Genomic DNA, 17,923 nt, shown 5'->3' with positions numbered 1-17,923 from the left:
ACTTTATTCTCAGTGAAATATCTATTTCTAAAATAGCCGAACATTAGTAACATATATTTATGTAAAATACTAAAACAATTCAGTCTATATGACACAATAATTATATCCAAAGATCATTGCCTATTTAAGGAAAGCAGTGTGTTCTTTAAAAGCTTTGGAAGCTCTTTCTTCACTCATGCAGTCTTAGCCAAATACACTGCTCTACATGGAAAATGCAACACCAAGAAGGAGTATTCAGAAATTTATGTAAATTTTATAGTAGACGTACATCACTGAGTTATGTAAATGATGTGAAATGCGCAGCTCTCCAATGCACGTGAAGTAAGATATAAGGGAAGGAACTTGCAGAAAAGGCAATATTCGTGTCGTTATTTCTGACTGGAGAATTGTCGAAGAAATTTTGTTTTTATCTTGGAGGATACGTGTAACACGAGAGAATGCCAGGATGCCGTCAATGAAGGCACTTCTAGCAGATAGACGATTTTACGAGGGGTGTGGTGATCGGAATGAGAAGGGGAGGTTGGTCCGTATGTCAAATCGCAGCTGATACCTACATGGATGCAAGCATGGTGCATCAGCTGTGCCGAAGATGGTTGGAACAACAAAATGTGGCAAGATTGAAGGTTGCAGGGGCAGCCAGAGTGGTGTCAGAACGCGTGGATTGACGCATCCACCAACAAGCTGTAGTAGACCCACAAGTCACTTCTTCCTCAATTCTGCAGCAGGTACAAGATACCCTGAATCAACCAGAACCCGTGTCAACCAGAACCATTTCCTGTCATTTGATTGCACGTGGTCTGCAATCACGGCATCCGCTAAGAAGACTGCCATTGACCTCACAACATAGACAGCAACGTTTAAAATGGTGTCGGACTAGAGCAACGTGGATGACAGAATGGCGAAATGTCGTGTTCTCAGATGAAACCCGCTTCTGTTTATCCAGTGATAGTCGCCACATACGTGTGTGGCGTCGATGTGGAGACAGATCTAATCTGGCAGTAACTGTGGAACGTCCCACTGCACGACAACGTGGCATAATGGTTCGGGGCGCAATTGCGTACAATTCCATATCACCTCTAGTTCGTATTCTGCGCACTATGATGGCCCAAGGATACTTGGATAATGCGCTGCGGCAGGTGGCAATCCCTTACCTTCATGGGCTACCTAATGCAAATTTTCAGCAGGATAACGCCTGACCACACAGTGCTCGTATTTGCCAACATGCTCTCCAAGGCACACAGATGCTTTCCTGGCCACCATACTCTCCTGACCTGTCACCAATCGAACATGTGTGGAATGTGATTGGACACCGTTTGCAGACTCCGTCCCTGCCTCGTTCAGAAGACGAACTGTGGCAAATGGTTGAAAGGGAATGGAGAGCCATCCCTCTGGACACCATCCACACCCTTATTGAATCTATGCCTAGACGTGTTTCTTTGTGTATCGCTGTCCCGATGGTCCTACATCCAACTGAGCCGACACCGTTCTCGCTCTGTAGTCTGCCTATCATTTTGAAATTAAGATCATTTATTATTCCTTGCTGTCTCTGTCTTTTTTTCCAAATTTCATTGCTTTCTGACCACCCCTTCCTGGTGTTGCATTTTCAATGTCGAGCTGTGTATATGAAGTAGGGTATGTCATAAAAATGCATGTTTTTTTTTTCAGAACGTTTATTTTCTTATGTATTTACCATTTTTGAGTTAATGGGTGCAAAAAAAAAAAAAAAGAAAGTTATAGGAAAGCAGTTTTAGCTACTGGGAAACACGATTTACTTATAGCTCTTGGTTTTCTTTCAAAAAGTCCAAATAAAAATGCTTAAAATTGTTGCTTTAATACTATCCAAATCATTGTATACAACACTCCTTTCATATGTCTTTATGATTAATTACATTCCTTTACAGTTTTTAGTTTGTGTAAGAGCTTGTAAAGTCTCATGAAATTAACCAAAAATAGACTTTTTTAGCTTTTTTTGCACATTGTAATATTTCTTCTTTTATAGTCCAGTTTTTTTTTTTTTTGCAATACATGTACACTGTGCAGCTTTTTGTTGAAAAACAATATTTTATTACAGTAACAACTCAGAAGCCATCACAAGGAGGTGACCACCACAAGGTGTTCCATCTTTCCCTCCCATCTACCCAGCCACGTTTTTTATGTATTACTATATGACACTAAACAGATTTCTGCTTTTGAATACAGGTTTGAAGCGCGACTTATGACTCAGTTTTAGCATTGATGATCGCGAGTATTAACTTTTTCATATAAATCCTTATCTTTCCTCTTCCCTAAATACCCATGTACTGACTCACTGGCCGGTTTCATCACACTTTCAACAGCCTTAGTGTAAAAGGATTACATTCATTGAATATTGATGAAGCTTCAACTGTTTTTGGATTATCATGAACTGTACTTAAAGGATATTGCAATGTAACATAGAGGGGAAAATGACCCCAACCTCGCTGTCAAAAATTTGTAACATTTCACTCAGTAGCATTCGTTAATGTCTGCTAATTTTGTTACAGAGCTGTGCGTTTTTCAAGCTGAACTAATAATGAGATAAATATATAAGTTATAGCTTTAAAAAGACTGTTTCAGTAATGTTCCATCGAAATTTTTAAAAAAAAAAGGAAAATACTTCCTCGAAACATGGACCTGTACACTTATTGAAAGTAACACAATCTACAAGTCATTTGTCTGATGTTCTCCTAAACATCTTGAATCTGGTGGTTCAAAGAAATGGCCACTTTGCCAATTTTAAGAACTTGTTATTAGTCATGGCAGTGAACGACAGTCGATTGTAAAGGAGTTGGATTATAGAAGGGCATTGGGAAAACACTTCTATTGCTATAAGAGACTTTCTTCCACCAATATTATGTTTTGAAACTTCGAACTACAGAAGTTCTGGCCAACATGTTCATTTTCCTCCCCTTCAATATTGATGTGAAAAACAAGGATATTTTGTCATTTCTAGAAAGTGTATTTATTCATTCAAGTATGCAATATTAAAATTGCTATATTAAACTCGGGCCATTGAAAGGACTGTGGAAGGTGTCAGTGAATCTGCTGAAATGCTTTTCAGATTAACGCAAAGAAATGGATTGATAAATACAACTTTCTACTGAAGGTTGTCAGTGCCAAAATTGAGTTGTAAGTCCAACTTTAAACTAGAATTCAATTAGATGCAATGTACCAACAGCCCGGTTATCCCATCCTGAGACTGCAGTTTTGTCCCTGTTGACTCATCAGTCTACACTAGGAAGTAACCAAGCTGGAGGCAGTGAAATTTGTTTCAAATCATATAATTAATGTAAATTATATTAAGTCCTGCAATGACTTCCTTCTTTGTTATGGAGCCCATTGGGGTTACATTTGGGTGTTTCAGGAACATGGTCCCAGTATATGATGTGATAATCAGGCTTGATTTGTAATCCGGTACTCTGTGATGCGGAATTACACAACTAGTTTAGCAAAATTCCACACAAAATTCAATGCATGATTTGAAAAGAAAATGATCGATTTCATAAACTCTGATGAATATATATCAAACTTCATACATCTGGGATATTAGTACTTGCTCTAACATCTTTTCTTGTGTGAAAGAGGTTAATACCAACTCATTCTGCTCATTATTTGCTCTCAAACATTCATTAATTTACGTAAAGATACTCACTTTTAGCCTTGTATTTTTATGTGGCTAAATATAGAGAGCTTTAAATATAATACAGTAGAAGACCGTTATAACGCACACCTTGGGACCCGAGCTTTTGCGTTATACAGGTTTTTGCGTTATATAGATCAAATTTTGAAACTAATATTCAGAATATATCTATATATTAGCACTTCAGAATGAGTTTTATATGCAATGAATATTAAAACACTAATATTACAATTAGTTATTCACAAATAAATATGTTTCACAATCAAAATCCTGCACTTCTCCTAGCTTCATGGTTTGCATTTTCAAGAGTCACCTGGTATCTTCTGTTTACTATGTGTACTAATTTTCAATTTAAAAGCTTTGAAATAAGATGGAAAGATGAAAAATTTTAAAATTTAATTTGCCTATCAATTTTTATTTTTGCAAAGCAAATGAGAGGGATCTTTTAAACTTCAAAACTTAGTGTTGACTTCTGAAGAGTAGTGCGGTTTATAGAGAATTGCGTTATACAGGTCGGCGTTATAATGGTCTTCAACTGAATTGTTATTCAATTTAATTTTCTTCATCAAAGACGTTGGTTCTGATGAAGTCTAATGTTTATAATATACATTTAATAATTTTATTTCTCAATTTGCCATTTTCATGTTAGATTCATTTTTTGTTTGCTTCTTAGACTAATTGTTTGTTAAATATTTTTCTTATATACTTTTTAACATTTCATTTAGGTCTAGTCAGTATTAGGTACATGGAACCTGAAAATATAAAAAAATTTGATTTACCATTCAGTACTCATAACTCAGTTGGTTCCGAAGTTCCTCTCAGTTCCAAGTATTCTTACATCACACCAGAAAATCGTCTTGAGTATATAAGACTTGCTTTGAATTACAGGTAATGTTTTTACTATTTTAAAGGCTAAAATATGATAATGTAGATTGTTTAGTTTACAATTTGTCTCATATAATGAATATTTGTGTGTGAAATACATATTATATTTTGCAGAAACAGTTTTAAAAAATTTAACTGCTTTTTAGTAAAATGCTAAAAAAAACTTACCTTTTTCTTTTGGAGAAGAGTATAATTTTGATTTAACAATTTTCTCAATTTAATGATACATTTCACTTGTCTAGATTTGATTGAATTGAATGTCTATGCTCCTTGATTTAATGATATCCTTGGTTTAACAATAACTTTTCCCAGCCCCTTGACAATCGTGAAATCGGTGTTATACTGTACATGCATTAAACTGGGGAATTGATTATTATTGAATAGGTTTTTGGAAACCTTATGTATAACAAACTAGAAATATTGTTTAATTGTTTTCTTTTTCTTCTTTTAACCAGATTACACGAATTCGACGAGCAAGTTGCTGCTGTTAGGGATGGAATGTCTAAAGTTGTTCCTGTGCCCCTTTTATCCCTATTTACTGGAAGTGAACTAGAGACTATGGTATAATGATTTAATTGCTAATGATTTTGTCTTGATTAATAGCGAGATTAAAATAATTCAAGTAACAAAAACAACTTTTTGTGATTTTTCATGTTTATTAAATAAAACAAAACAAGGAAATTTATTGTGAATGATAGTAAATTATAGAGTTCATGTCCGGCACTAGAGATGGCAATTAATAAGTTCTCTTTACATTTTTTTAATGAATTTGCATTTTTTAAACAAAGCCAAAATATATTTGATGAATTTGTGCCATGAATGCATCAATTTTCGATTCTGCCGATCTTCTCTTAAAGGACAAATTTTCTTTGACAATACTATTTGTTCCTATTGTGTTCAAACACTTTTTCAAACACTCGTTCATAGAGGGAGAGGGGGTCAACGTTCAGAATGTCCCTCCCCTTAAATTGGTATTCTTTATCTGCCCCGGTAAACTAGTAGTGGAGAAAACTCTGTTGAGTTGCATTTTATTAAAATAATTTTAATATTTTATGTCCTGCATCATATTTTGTGAAAATATTATTTTTGACAACCTTTTTTTTGGGAGTGTTTCTGAAAATACATCTTTTTCTAATTGTTATCTGCTAATATGCAGTAGAGTTTTAGTGAAGGAGTTATTTGTACACTCTCTTATTAAGAGATAAAGCAGTAGAATAATTTATAATGCCGAACTATAGAGAGTTGTTTGGTTTAAACCAAGTGTTTTTTTTTAAAACCATGTGGTGTTTTTTGAAATTTTTTTTTTTGAAAAACTAACTTGTTTTCTCTCAAATGTTTCCATAAATTTTACATATGATTGGAAGATGTAAAATCCAATTAATGCAAAATAACCAGCAAAGCTTTAGAGATAAATTACAGATTGTGTTACATTAAAAAAGTTGCAAACTTTTTTAATGTAACACAAATTTGCTAAATAGATTTTCTTTTCACTTTGTTCCACTCCGTACCGAGTCGTGTAGCAGCTCTTATTGCGTCCTGTGATGGCCACAGAAAATACTAATTTCTATCTCTTTTTATTGTTTGTTTGGTTTGAAAATGTAATCATTTATTTGTACCATTACCACTCAACTGTGTATTAAATTTCATTCAACTATGATGCTTCCTTCATGGAGTTGAAATTTTCACAAACAGGAGTTTATAATTAGTGTTTTAATACTCATTGCAGTTACACCTTATTCTGAGGTGCAAATATATATATGTTCTGTCTATTAATCTCAAAATTTGTGAAATGATATATATAACGCCAAAACCTGTATAACGCAAAAGCTCTGGTCCCAAGGCGTGCATTATAAGTCTTCTATTTTAATGAAATTGTTCTAAGTACCAGAAGTGAATGTACTTATTATGAAGTGTAGTAATTGTGTAAAAATGTATGCTGTTTCCAGAACCATATCTTCATTTAAATGAAAATTTGGTTTTAGTCATTTTTTATGCAGTATAAGTATATTTTATTTTCATTTTGGAGTTATTGAATTATGGTTCTGAGTAAGTTTTAATCTTGTTTCATGCTTATATTTCCTCTCTAATTTTTTTCATATTTACTTAACAAGATTTTCTGTATACTAAATGCATGAACAGAACTACAGAACATGCAAGACATTTAACTGTTTGGATGAAAAGCTTTGATAGAGTGTGAAATCAAACTTAATAATAAAGTAAATATGAAAGAATAACATGCCAATCACAAATTTTGTATTGGAAAAGGGCAAAGATATCGACTTTCTAATGAAATTGTTTCTCAACATTGAAGTTTGGTGGAATTAAAAATTTTCATTAAGTATTTTTTAAAAATGCTGAGTTACAGATAACTTAACCATCTAACATAATAACCCCCTATTTATTTTTGGGAAAGAATTAATAATTTTAGTTTCAAGTGAAAGTTTTTAGAGCAGTACATATTGTTCCTTTAATAATAATTTGTGCAAGTTATTAAATTGCACTCTAAAACTTTGGCATGTATTTATAGTTGATTTGAGGTAGTGTTGTTGCATATATCAGCGATTAGAAAGGGGATTGTGATTTTTATATGAATTAAAAATTTTAAACTAATAAGGGGGCCTAAGTGAATTTGTGGTAGAAACTACCTTCTAAGCTGGAGTTAGTAAGTTTGATTTCCACTCATTCATTGTGCTGTAAATTTTCCCTGTGTCTGCCTGGATTCAAGGCGCTTTGTCTGTAGTTCTATATGTATGTGAAGCTGATTAGCTTTCTGTATAAATAAGTAAATAAATTTAAAAAATCGTGATATGCAACAAATTGTGATTAAATAACGAATGTCATTAAATAAAAATTTTCTTTTCAGGTGTGTGGAAGTCCTGAAATTCCTATTCAGTTGCTGAAAGCTGTAGCTACTTATAAGGGAATTGAGCCTGATGCACCTTTAGTCATATGGTTTTGGGAAGTAATGGAAGAGTTTAACAACACAGAAAGATCATTATTCTTAAGATTCGTATGGGGTAGGACAAGACTTCCTCGTACCATTGCTGACTTCAGAGGGAGAGACTTTGTACTACAGGTTAGATTTTGTCTATTGTTCGATCATGCAGAAGTGCTTAACTCTACTGTTAAATTCTTGAATTTGCTCAATTTACCTGGAAAGCCACCACATTAAAAATGGTTCAACAATTATTTTGCTTCAAAATTTGAATGCACAAAAGCTATGCACAGTAAGCAATTGGTCATAAAAAAAATCATGTTAAAGGTGCTTGAAGCTACTATTTTAAATTGCAAGCTTCAAGATAAGATGTTTTACTGCTATTTAAACTTACTTGCAAATTTCCCCCTAACGTATGATGATGCCTAAGAAACTTGGTAAAAGGCTGATTTTATTAGATTTCTGAGATTTCTGTAGTAGTTTCTTCTAATAATAATAAAATTGGTATAATTTTGGTTTTCTTAAAGGAAAAAAAAATCTTTTGTCTCCTACAACATATCTGAAATGGGCCAATGTTCATTGAGCATAAGCCAAATTTAAATCTTAAGGTTTAAAACGATCTTGATTAGGTGAATTGAACTATTTTGTAACTTTTATGAGACTTTAGGGCTGCCTGGAAAGATTGGTCAAACTTGGTTGACAAGAGCAAAAATTTCCATGTTTGAGACCTTGTGAATCTGTGCACTAAGGGTCAAGAAAAGTTTTCAGACATAAGTAAACAATAAATAGTACATAAAACAAGTGCTCACTGAGTGTACTCTGAGTGCTTTATATCTGAAGAAATAAATAGTGTATTTTTGGTGGTCCTATATCTCAGTGCATCGACATTCAACAGGGAACTTGACTATTCTATTTTAAAGTGCAAAATATTTGTGGTTTTTCAGTCTGTTGACAAACTTTGACTAATGGCCATAAAATACTTAAAGTTTACTTACAGACATGGAAATAGCATGTATGATAACAATGCATACACAATTAACAGTATTGGTAAAATAGTGTACATTTTGGTTGCAATAAGGATAGCCCAAGATGCAATCTGCTTCTCTCTGCTATTAAGCTCTGATGTACTTTCACCATTCACTATCTCTTTAACTATGCCTGATTGAAATAAATAGTGCAGAAAATGTGAGAAGTTGGGTTTTTTTTCTGAATCATTCTCACATTTAATTTCTTCTCCTTGTTCTGATATACCCTGGTTTTCCCCCAGTTCTCATTTAACATATGCTTGCTACACTATGTGCCTTTCATATGGAAACATGAAAATCTCAAATTCCAATGCAAGCATACTGATTTAATGTGATGGTTTGTTTTTTGTTAGGTAGGTACACTGCATGCTCAGGGTGTACAGTGCTATATAGACATTGAATTTTTTTTGTCCAAGAAAGTTTAAAAATAGGGAAATTTGACTTAAAATATGTTGCTAGAAAAAACAATTTAGCAGATTGATTGACAAAATGTTTAACCATGCAACAGTTAATGAGTTTCTGTAAAAGAGTTTTATTTCAGTGCTTAAAATTATCATTTTCTAGTATGGATCTGTGAAAATGAGGGGGTATGTTAATCTGCTAAATATTTTCACAGCTCCATCCTAATCCAATTTCCATCATTACGTAGCTAAAGAGCAGCAAAACTTGTCTTATTTGTTAGTTGATTTTATGTTGTTTGAATGTAAATTTCATGTATATATATATATATATATATATGATATATATATATATATATATATATGAATATGAATGTATAAAATTCATATATATATATATATGAATATGAATGTATAAAATTCATATATATATATATATATATATATATATATATATATATATATATATATATATATATATATATATATATATATATATATATATATATATGAATTTTAATTCCCCAGTTCCAATGCAAATAACATAATTAAACCCCTGTCCTGCGGACACTTCTCTATTGTGGACAAAAAATGTGTCCCGTTAGTGTCCGCATTAGAGGGATTTTACTGTACATTCATTCAAAATAAAAATGGTAGTTCTTGGCTCAGAAAATTTTATACTTCCCACTATCCTTTATGTAGTCAATGATCCACGGCAAACACAGCTTTTAACTACAAACAATTACAATGTTATTTTTTAATACTTTTTGGTTCAAGTAACATTATAGCTTTGTAAAGAAAAGATAAGATTGTCTATGGAGTATTCGCACTCTTAATTAAAAAATATATATTACATGTAGAATATAAGTTTACTACACAGCTAATTGAATACTCACTTTTGTCAGCAAAGTTTGACCAACCGTGGTAGGTTGTTCCGCAGGTTAGCAATAATTTTTGCAATATGGTTTAACTTATAAGAGACAGCTCAACTTAAAGAGAGTTTGAAAACCTCAAGGATTAAATCTGGTGTATATGCAATGAACCGAAATAATAGAAGATTCTAAAATGTAGATTTGAAAAAAATACTAATTTGGGACCTATTTTAGGAATTTTGTTCGCAGCCAAAAAAAATTTCTGAAAGAAAATAAAAATGACTTGTCTTCTATTATCATTAGAAGAAACCACCATAAAAATCTCACTAAAATCAAAAAAGGTGATTGCAAATGATTTGAGAAATTAAAGTGCTGTCGGAAAATTTATTGCATTATTAATCTTAAACTTTTACAAAAGTAATTTTGGTATGTCAACTGGCAGTATAAAAGCAGTATTTTTGTCCCATACCCCTCCTGTCCTAAATTAGTTGCTATGTTTGAATACTTTTGTATTGATTATTGATACTGATGATTTTGTTTGAACAATTTTTTAGTTATTTTCAAGTGCTATGCTATACCTTAACGACATTTACTTACCTTTCCTCTTCAAATCAGATCCAAATTAGTTTCAAAAGTCCAGACCTAGCACACTTTTCCGCATCTCATTTTGTAAGGACTCAGTCACCAGTATCCTAGATGGTTCAATTTGCTTTGCAATGAATTTATGATTAATTGGCTAGAAGATAGCTTTATGCAATTAACAAGTGATGAGAGAACAAAATAAGACGTTGCTTTAGATTGTGCGTCCTTGATGTTTGAAACCAATTTCGTTGCTAAAAAAGCACAAACTGCAGTCCTCAGATGAAATGACTGAGCTGGCGCTGTATTTTATGCAATTTGGTTGATGAATCAGGTTGCATAGCACTCTGAAATCTCTGAAAATCCTCAGTTTCTACATTTGTTACAAAAGCATAGGTGGCTTGTTTTGGGGGGAGGGGGAGGGCAAGAGGTGTGACTGCTCCCTCACTTTCAAAAGCAAAGGGGCCTTGCCCCTCCACTGTTATAAAGTCGAAATCATTGATTGATCAAAAAGTGCTAGTATTGATGAGTTCATATATTTAAACAAAGAAGAATTGACGTAATAAGTGTACATTTTATTATTCATTTATTTTACGTTTGTATTACCATAAAAATTGAAATGGAAGGAGAGTCTACGGTGGCCATCTGCCTCAATTTTTGAGGCTGTTTCCGGAATTTTTTTGAAGATCATTAATGGAGTTAAAATTGAATAATGTAGCCTAATTTTCCAAAAAAAAAAAAAACTTTAAGGGCACCCCCCCCCCCTTTTTTTTGGTGCACCAGCCGCCCATGTACAAAGTATTAAAAAATAGCAACTAATTTGGAGCAAAATTTTTGATCTTAATGTGTCAACTAATTTGGGATTGACATAGTATTTATCTATATTATTATGTATGTATAAGAGATAATAAGTATTCAGATCGTGTTTACCATTTGCATTAAAAATTACTTTTTTTTTTTTTTTTCAGGTTATGGAAAAGTACAATCCCCCAGATCATTTCTTGCCAGAAAGTTACACCTGTTTCTTCTTGCTGAAAATGCCAAAATATTCTTGTAAATTTGTATTAAGAGAAAAGTTAAAATATGCCATACATTTCTGCAAATCCATTGACACAGATGATTATGCTCGAGTTGCTCTTGTTCAGTCTGATCGAGAGCATGGCTTAGGCTCTAGTCCATACATAGACATAAGTGACAGTGATGATGATATGGAAAGTGGAGGATCTGATGACCCTATTGCAGACTCTGTTTCTCTGACTTCTCAATAGTATGGAGCAAAGAGGAATAAATTAAAATTGCAATTTAAAAAATCAAAATGAAAAGTCTGAGGTGCATTAATAATCAAAACTCCAATTGTTACTCAACTCATCGTTCATCATTCATAAATTGCTGAAAGAATAAATTAAAATACTTTGAAAACTATATCATTTACATCAATCTGCTTTCTGTACATTTCAGCTTATAAATGCAGCTACACGAAGGTTATTATTTCATATTAATTATGAAGAGCAGTCATGTGTGCATTATTCATTCTAGAATGACAGTCATTTTGAATTTCTGTGATATATGAATATTCCTAATCATATAAAGTTAGATTTATTATATGCAAATGGATCTCATATTTGTTCACCTATAATTGTACTTTTTATAGAAGTTATAAAGTTGTGTTTATTGTAAAATAATATGAAGATAAAAATGTTGATAATAGTTTGTTTTATTAACTTGTATACGCATTTTTTTAACACAGAGAAAGGGGGGGGGGGGCCCAATTTTCAAATAACTGTTTATTGCAATGAACATATTCACATACAGCAAATATCATATTGTTTTTCATAGTATAGCTATTGAATTAAAAGAATGCAGCATGAGCTCTTACAAGGCTGAACAGTGGGCGAAAGTAGTTAGTTGAACTACCATGATAGACAGGTGTTGAAGAGGATTGATGCTCGAAAACACAAGACTACACAGCCTCAGATAATGTTCAAGATGAGTAACTCAATTTCAGAACCCAGTATCCATGAAAACTATTCCCATGAGTTGCACGCGTCATTTGTTTGCCTCGTATTTTGACCATTTGGTGGAAATTGTTTTGTTTTTTTTCCCAAATCTGCAATACAGCATTCCGCCTGCATACACCGATCTTTCGAATATACCCCACATGTTTTCTACCGGATTCAGGTCGGGGCTGCAAGGTGGCCAAACATGTACACCATTATCCAGAAACCATTCGAAAGTGGACTTTGCAGTGTGCACAGGAGCATTATCTTGTTGGAACATGAAGAATGGGACCCAATATACTCTGATTGTAGAAGAAAATATTGTTCAAGCAACTGTTGATAATCTGCAGCATTCAAACAATTGTCTACACATGCTATATTAGTTTTTTTAGCACCTCCGAATCCGCCCCATACCATAACGGAGCCACCACCAGCTTACCTCTTCGAGAATATCTGTCAGTCGTTACGCAGATCGCGCCAGTACTACTGCCAGCCATCTGGATCATCCAGGTTGAATTTCTTTTCATCACTGAATATCACACGATGCCAATCTTGTTTAAAGGTCGTCATTTCCTTTGCGAAATTCAATCTCTTTTCTTTGTGCTCTTTAGTCAATTTTGGAGTCGCATTCCTCTTCACGTAAACTAAATTGGCGAACTTCTTTACTACTCTATGGCATGGGTGGATTTATGGGGGGGCAGAGGGAATGCCCCCCCCCCCAGTTTTGGGAGGACTTTATGTAGTACAACACATCTTCCAAAAATAAAAAAATATATATATATTTTTTGGAATAGTTCAGATGGGCATGGTTGGATTTATAGGAGAGGGGGGCATAGGGGCAATGCCCCCCCCAGTTTTGGGAGGATTTTATATAGTAACAACACATCTTCCAAAATCTTAAAACAAAAAAATCACGACTTTTTCTTTTTTGAATAGTTTAATGAAAATGAAGAGAAAAACGAATGTCCTTTTCTGATGAGAGAAAAGAAGAAAAAAAAAGGGGGGGGGGGGGACGAACATTAAATACAAATAGTAAAACTGTCACTGGGGTGCTGAAAATGTGTCTAAATTCACTATTTTGGACTGAAAACCATTCGGACAAGTATATGAATGAAAATATTGGCTAAACCAGCTATACATTAAGCTGCAACACTTATAATAATTGACGATTATTTTAACAAATTAGAATCTACAGCAAAGGGGACCCCCCCCCCCCCGCCCTATTCGCACTAACAGAACGATCTACTCGTTATGATTTGTGTCAACATTTCAAGTATATTTGTCCATAATATTTATGTTCTTAGTAGATTAATTGGCCTTTTGAGAAATTCTAAAAAACATAGTTTTTTTCTCTTCTCTCTGTCTTTTTTTTGTAAAGAGAGAGAGAGAGAGAGAAAGAAAATAAATACTACTGCAAACTGAATAAATTTCAGTTATCTGAGTATTCTGATTAAATGAATCTTTTTACTTAGAGGGAGAGTACAATTTTACTTACTTTATAAATACTGTTTAAAAAGTAAGGTAAGTCATAATCATCTAAGTCTAAGTGAGTCAGTCCTTGTCATAATTGAAATCTAAATAACTGAGTCATCAAAAGTTTTGGAAAAATTTGCTGAAATTTCATAAAAGTCTATAAAAACCTAACAAAGGTTGGTAAAATCGTAAAAATCCTTTAACCGTAAAAACTGACGAATTTTCGTAAAAATTACAAAACAAAAAAAAAAAAAAAAAAACAAGCAAAAATTTGCAGGTAAGACTGGATTACAAACAGGGCCAAATTTGCCTATAAGATAAAAAAGCTATTGCTTAGAGCCTCTGCTTTGAAGTGGGTCCCTAACTCCCAAAAAAATTCATGATTCGTTCCTTAAAAAATGGAAATTGTTTGAAAAAACTAATTTCATTTTTAAGTGCTTGAAAACCTTGAATATTTTGAAACGTGTGGCTACAAACCTTAAATTTTAAAATTTCTAACAAATGGTAGAGGGGGAGGAATGCCAAAATATGTCAAATTCAGCTCCTTGCCACATCCTGTATTAAAAATGTAAAAATCATGGTTCTCACGTTTGTTAACATATTATTTAAAATAAATTTTTGTGACTCACATGTTTCATATCTTGCTATTTATTCAATCCCGAATGCCGTATTTTGGAAATACTTTTGTATTGATTGCTTTTATCTTGCTTCTTCTGCATATTGTCCATCTGTCTAGCACGGAAAAAAATCACGGAAACTTCTATTTCTGCCCCACTTACAACTGAAGAAAAGTTGTTGTCATGTGAAATCTATGGTTTCCTTTTTCTTTTAAATTTAAAATAGCTATTTCTCACAAAGTCAGAATAGGATTGTAAAAATTTACAATCAAGTACTAAAATATCTGGAAAGCACAAATGAAGTGCGTTAAGTAATTTTATTTATTCTAGAGTCCTTGAAAATAATTAGATAAGTCTTTGAAAATCCTAAGCAAAGTGGGCTCTAATTACTTCTACTGCATATTGTTAATCTGTTTAGCCAGAGAAAAAATGATACACTACCTCTATTCCTTTTCATTTTCTGCACTACTTATAATTAAAAAAGGCTGTTGTAATGAGAAATCTATAGTTTATTTTTTCTTTCAAACTTAAAATAGCTGTTTCTTACAAAGTTAGAACAATACTGTACAACTGTATAATCTAGTTATGAATTTCTATGTCTATCCAATTAACCTTTATAAGGCTTCAAAATGCAGAATTTTATATCCATTTTACAAGATTTCCTCCGGGGAGAAACCTGGCCCCCTAAAATTGGAGATATTCTATTTCACACTTAAAAGGGAGCCTTGCATCACTCTCTTGATACCAGCTCCCTCTCTTAAGGTCAATTCAAAAAGGACAGCATGAAAACACACATTAATGAAAACGACACAAAAAATAAATAAATAAAGCATGAAATTATGCATTACCGGAAACAGACAAAAACATAGGAGTGGGGGGGGGGGGGGCGATAAAAATGTTGCTAAAAAACAAAATCCTGCCCCCCCCCCCCCCAGGAACTCAGTCTTAAATCCGCCTATGCTCTTTGGACTGTAGATTTTGACATTGGTAGGTTTTGCTGTCTGCCTAAAGTGGATAAGCTTATATTTCTTGATTTTTAAGTCCTTTACAATAGTCCTTCTTTGTCGGTGTGTCACTTTTTGATGGGCGGCCAGATGATTTTTTACTGCTAAAAGCATTTCTAAGTCACAAAAAATTGTTTACAACATTATCCGATCTATTTAAAAGCTTACCTAATTCTCTTTTCAATTTTCTACACTTTTTAAATGCTTCAATTTTCCCTTGCTCAACCAGCGAAAGACTGCAACGACGACACATTTCGTTCGCTTACAACTTGATGCTTAAATCTGTTTTACCTCCACAGCAGCCAGCATGATCTTGCAGTAAGATTAAGCAACAAGATTTATGCTTTTTTTTTGGAAATAAATGTGGTTAGAGCAAAATTTCTGGTGTTGGACCTATCTTTTCGAGGGGTCTGAAAATAAGAATTTGCATTTTATAAAAAGGAATCATTTATTTTTACGAAATTTCTTCATAAATAGTTACAACAATTACTGATTGATTATCTATACCAGAAAAGTGATTCTCATTCTGCAATTAAGAGTCTAAACTTAAAATGCGGGTGGACCTATCATTTCGATACGCTATGTATATATACTGGCAGACAATTGCTAAAGACGGATGGCAATAGCAGCTTTAGCTACCATAAAATGGAAGACTAGGAAGTACGGAAATTAGCATAAGTTCGGGGCACAGTGAGACATGTTGTTAGTATGCAAATTTAAGTCTCTCGACGTAGCTGGTCACGTGATGGCGCTGATAAGCGATATGAAGGATTGGGCGCGTGATGACCATTGTTGTTCGAAAGCAAGTTTGACGGGAAAGAATCAACTGACTAACTTGCATTTTTTGCTATGTCTTTAGATGTTGCCAGGGTGTTCGAGGTCAGCTAAAGGGTTATTTCTAGAGTTTGGAAATCATTTCATGCAAATGGAATGTGTAGCAAATGTCACGAGGGAGGTCGTGTACGCAATACAACGTCATCAGAAGATTGGTACTTAGTGCTAGCAACGAAAACGGATCAGTGCAACACATCTACTAAGGTAGCAAAGCAGTTTCCCGCTGCTACTAGCAAATAAGTATCCCAAAAGACTGTAGCTATAGACGTTTGAAAATGCAGTAAGACCATACACCATGGGTGCAAGTTTGGTGATGTGTTCAAGACGGAAAATATTTTCAGCTCCCCCCTCCCCCAAGCAATTGTGCTTAAAGAAAAATTTATGTGTATAAATGTTAAAGATTTTAAATATGCCAGTTTTGGAATCTGATTTGAATTTTAAGCTTTTGACTTTTCTAACATAAACTTAGTTTAAATTGTAATATTTAAGCATTTGATATCGTAATTCCAAAACCTAAAAACTGTCAATAATGGGGGGTCTTTGGGTCCTCCCCCAGAATTTTTTTTAAATTGAAGTCCAAAAAACGCAATGGTAGGCTATTTTGGTAAAGTTCAGGGAAAGGAGGGGTTCAGGGACTCCTACATCAATTTTTTCAAGCTGATGGTCCCCACAATATTGGTAAATCACAATATTGGGCGACCTTCAAAAACATTAGAGAAAGGGGGAGGCGCTCTGGACTCTCCCCGAAATTAAAGCTTTAAAAACGAAATTGTACTCCACCTTTCACAACGTTTATATGCTTTTTGAATGCATTATCGAAGGAATGGAGTTCAGGAGGTCTCCTTCGGCAATGTATCGAAATTAAAGTTCCAAAAACGCAATTTTAGACGATGTTGGATAATGTTAGGGGTAAAAGCGTTCGGGGGAACCCGCCATTAGTTTTTTGCCGATCGTAGACATTTTTATTGCAGCAATAAAATTGCTTGGGACATAAGATTTTCACTTTTACAACATAATTCAGTTATGATCGGAAAGTCTACCCAAGGTAGCGCCAACAAACCAGAAAAGAAGGACAGGTGGGGGAAGGGTATGCGTGACTAATTAAAATAAACTACACAGTCTTCATTTGAAAACGAATTCTTTTATAAAATAGCAGGAGGTGAAAATAGCCATGAAACAATCACTTCAGTGAAGTAGATACATTTTTTAAACGAGGTACAGTTTCCAATATTCATTAAATAGAAAAGCAAAAGGGGGACTGAATCCTCACTCCAGGGAGGGCCCCCAAATCACATCCCTCTTAAGGCACTCAAATATAGTCTAAAGTGGCGTTTTAAATATTTCAGCATCAAAAAATTTTTGGAAGAGAACTTCCGAACCTCTTTTTCTGAATTCACCACAAATATCCTAAATTTGAGTTTTAAGGCTTTAGTTTCTAAAAAAAATTTTTGTAGGAACAGTACCCTCCTTACCTATAAACATGACTTATGACCGCCTAAAAGTTTTAATACTATAATTTCGGAAACTTTTTGAAAGAAGCTTCCTACTCCCTTCCCCCTTAGATAGTCCAAAACATAGCTATTAAATTTTCAGAAACGGAAATATTTCTGGTTAGGCGGCGGAATACCCGCGCTCCCTCTCTCTTT

The 17,923-nt window shown here is 33.7% G+C and overlaps 1 protein-coding gene across 1 annotated transcript in view; it reads left to right on the top strand.

Annotated features, from left to right (window-relative positions):
• The window catches only part of LOC129231190 (E3 ubiquitin-protein ligase HERC2-like), a 323,605-nt gene extending 311,876 nt beyond the window's left edge, over positions 1-11,729 (top strand). Inside the window, exons 73-76 of the mRNA XM_054865437.1 lie at positions 4,384-4,546; positions 4,999-5,104; positions 7,407-7,619; positions 11,321-11,729. Of these exons, the coding sequence (XP_054721412.1) occupies positions 4,384-4,546; positions 4,999-5,104; positions 7,407-7,619; positions 11,321-11,620 (782 nt within the window). The 3' untranslated portion in view covers positions 11,621-11,729. The remainder of the gene's footprint in view (positions 1-4,383; positions 4,547-4,998; positions 5,105-7,406; positions 7,620-11,320) is intronic.
• Positions 11,730-17,923: the final 6,194 nt, after the last annotated feature.

The sequence above is a fragment of the Uloborus diversus genome, chromosome 10 (genome assembly GCF_026930045.1).
Source record: "Uloborus diversus isolate 005 chromosome 10, Udiv.v.3.1, whole genome shotgun sequence".
Classification (NCBI taxonomy): domain Eukaryota; kingdom Metazoa; phylum Arthropoda; class Arachnida; order Araneae; family Uloboridae; genus Uloborus; species Uloborus diversus.
This window is presented reverse-complemented; position numbering and strand designations above follow the sequence as displayed.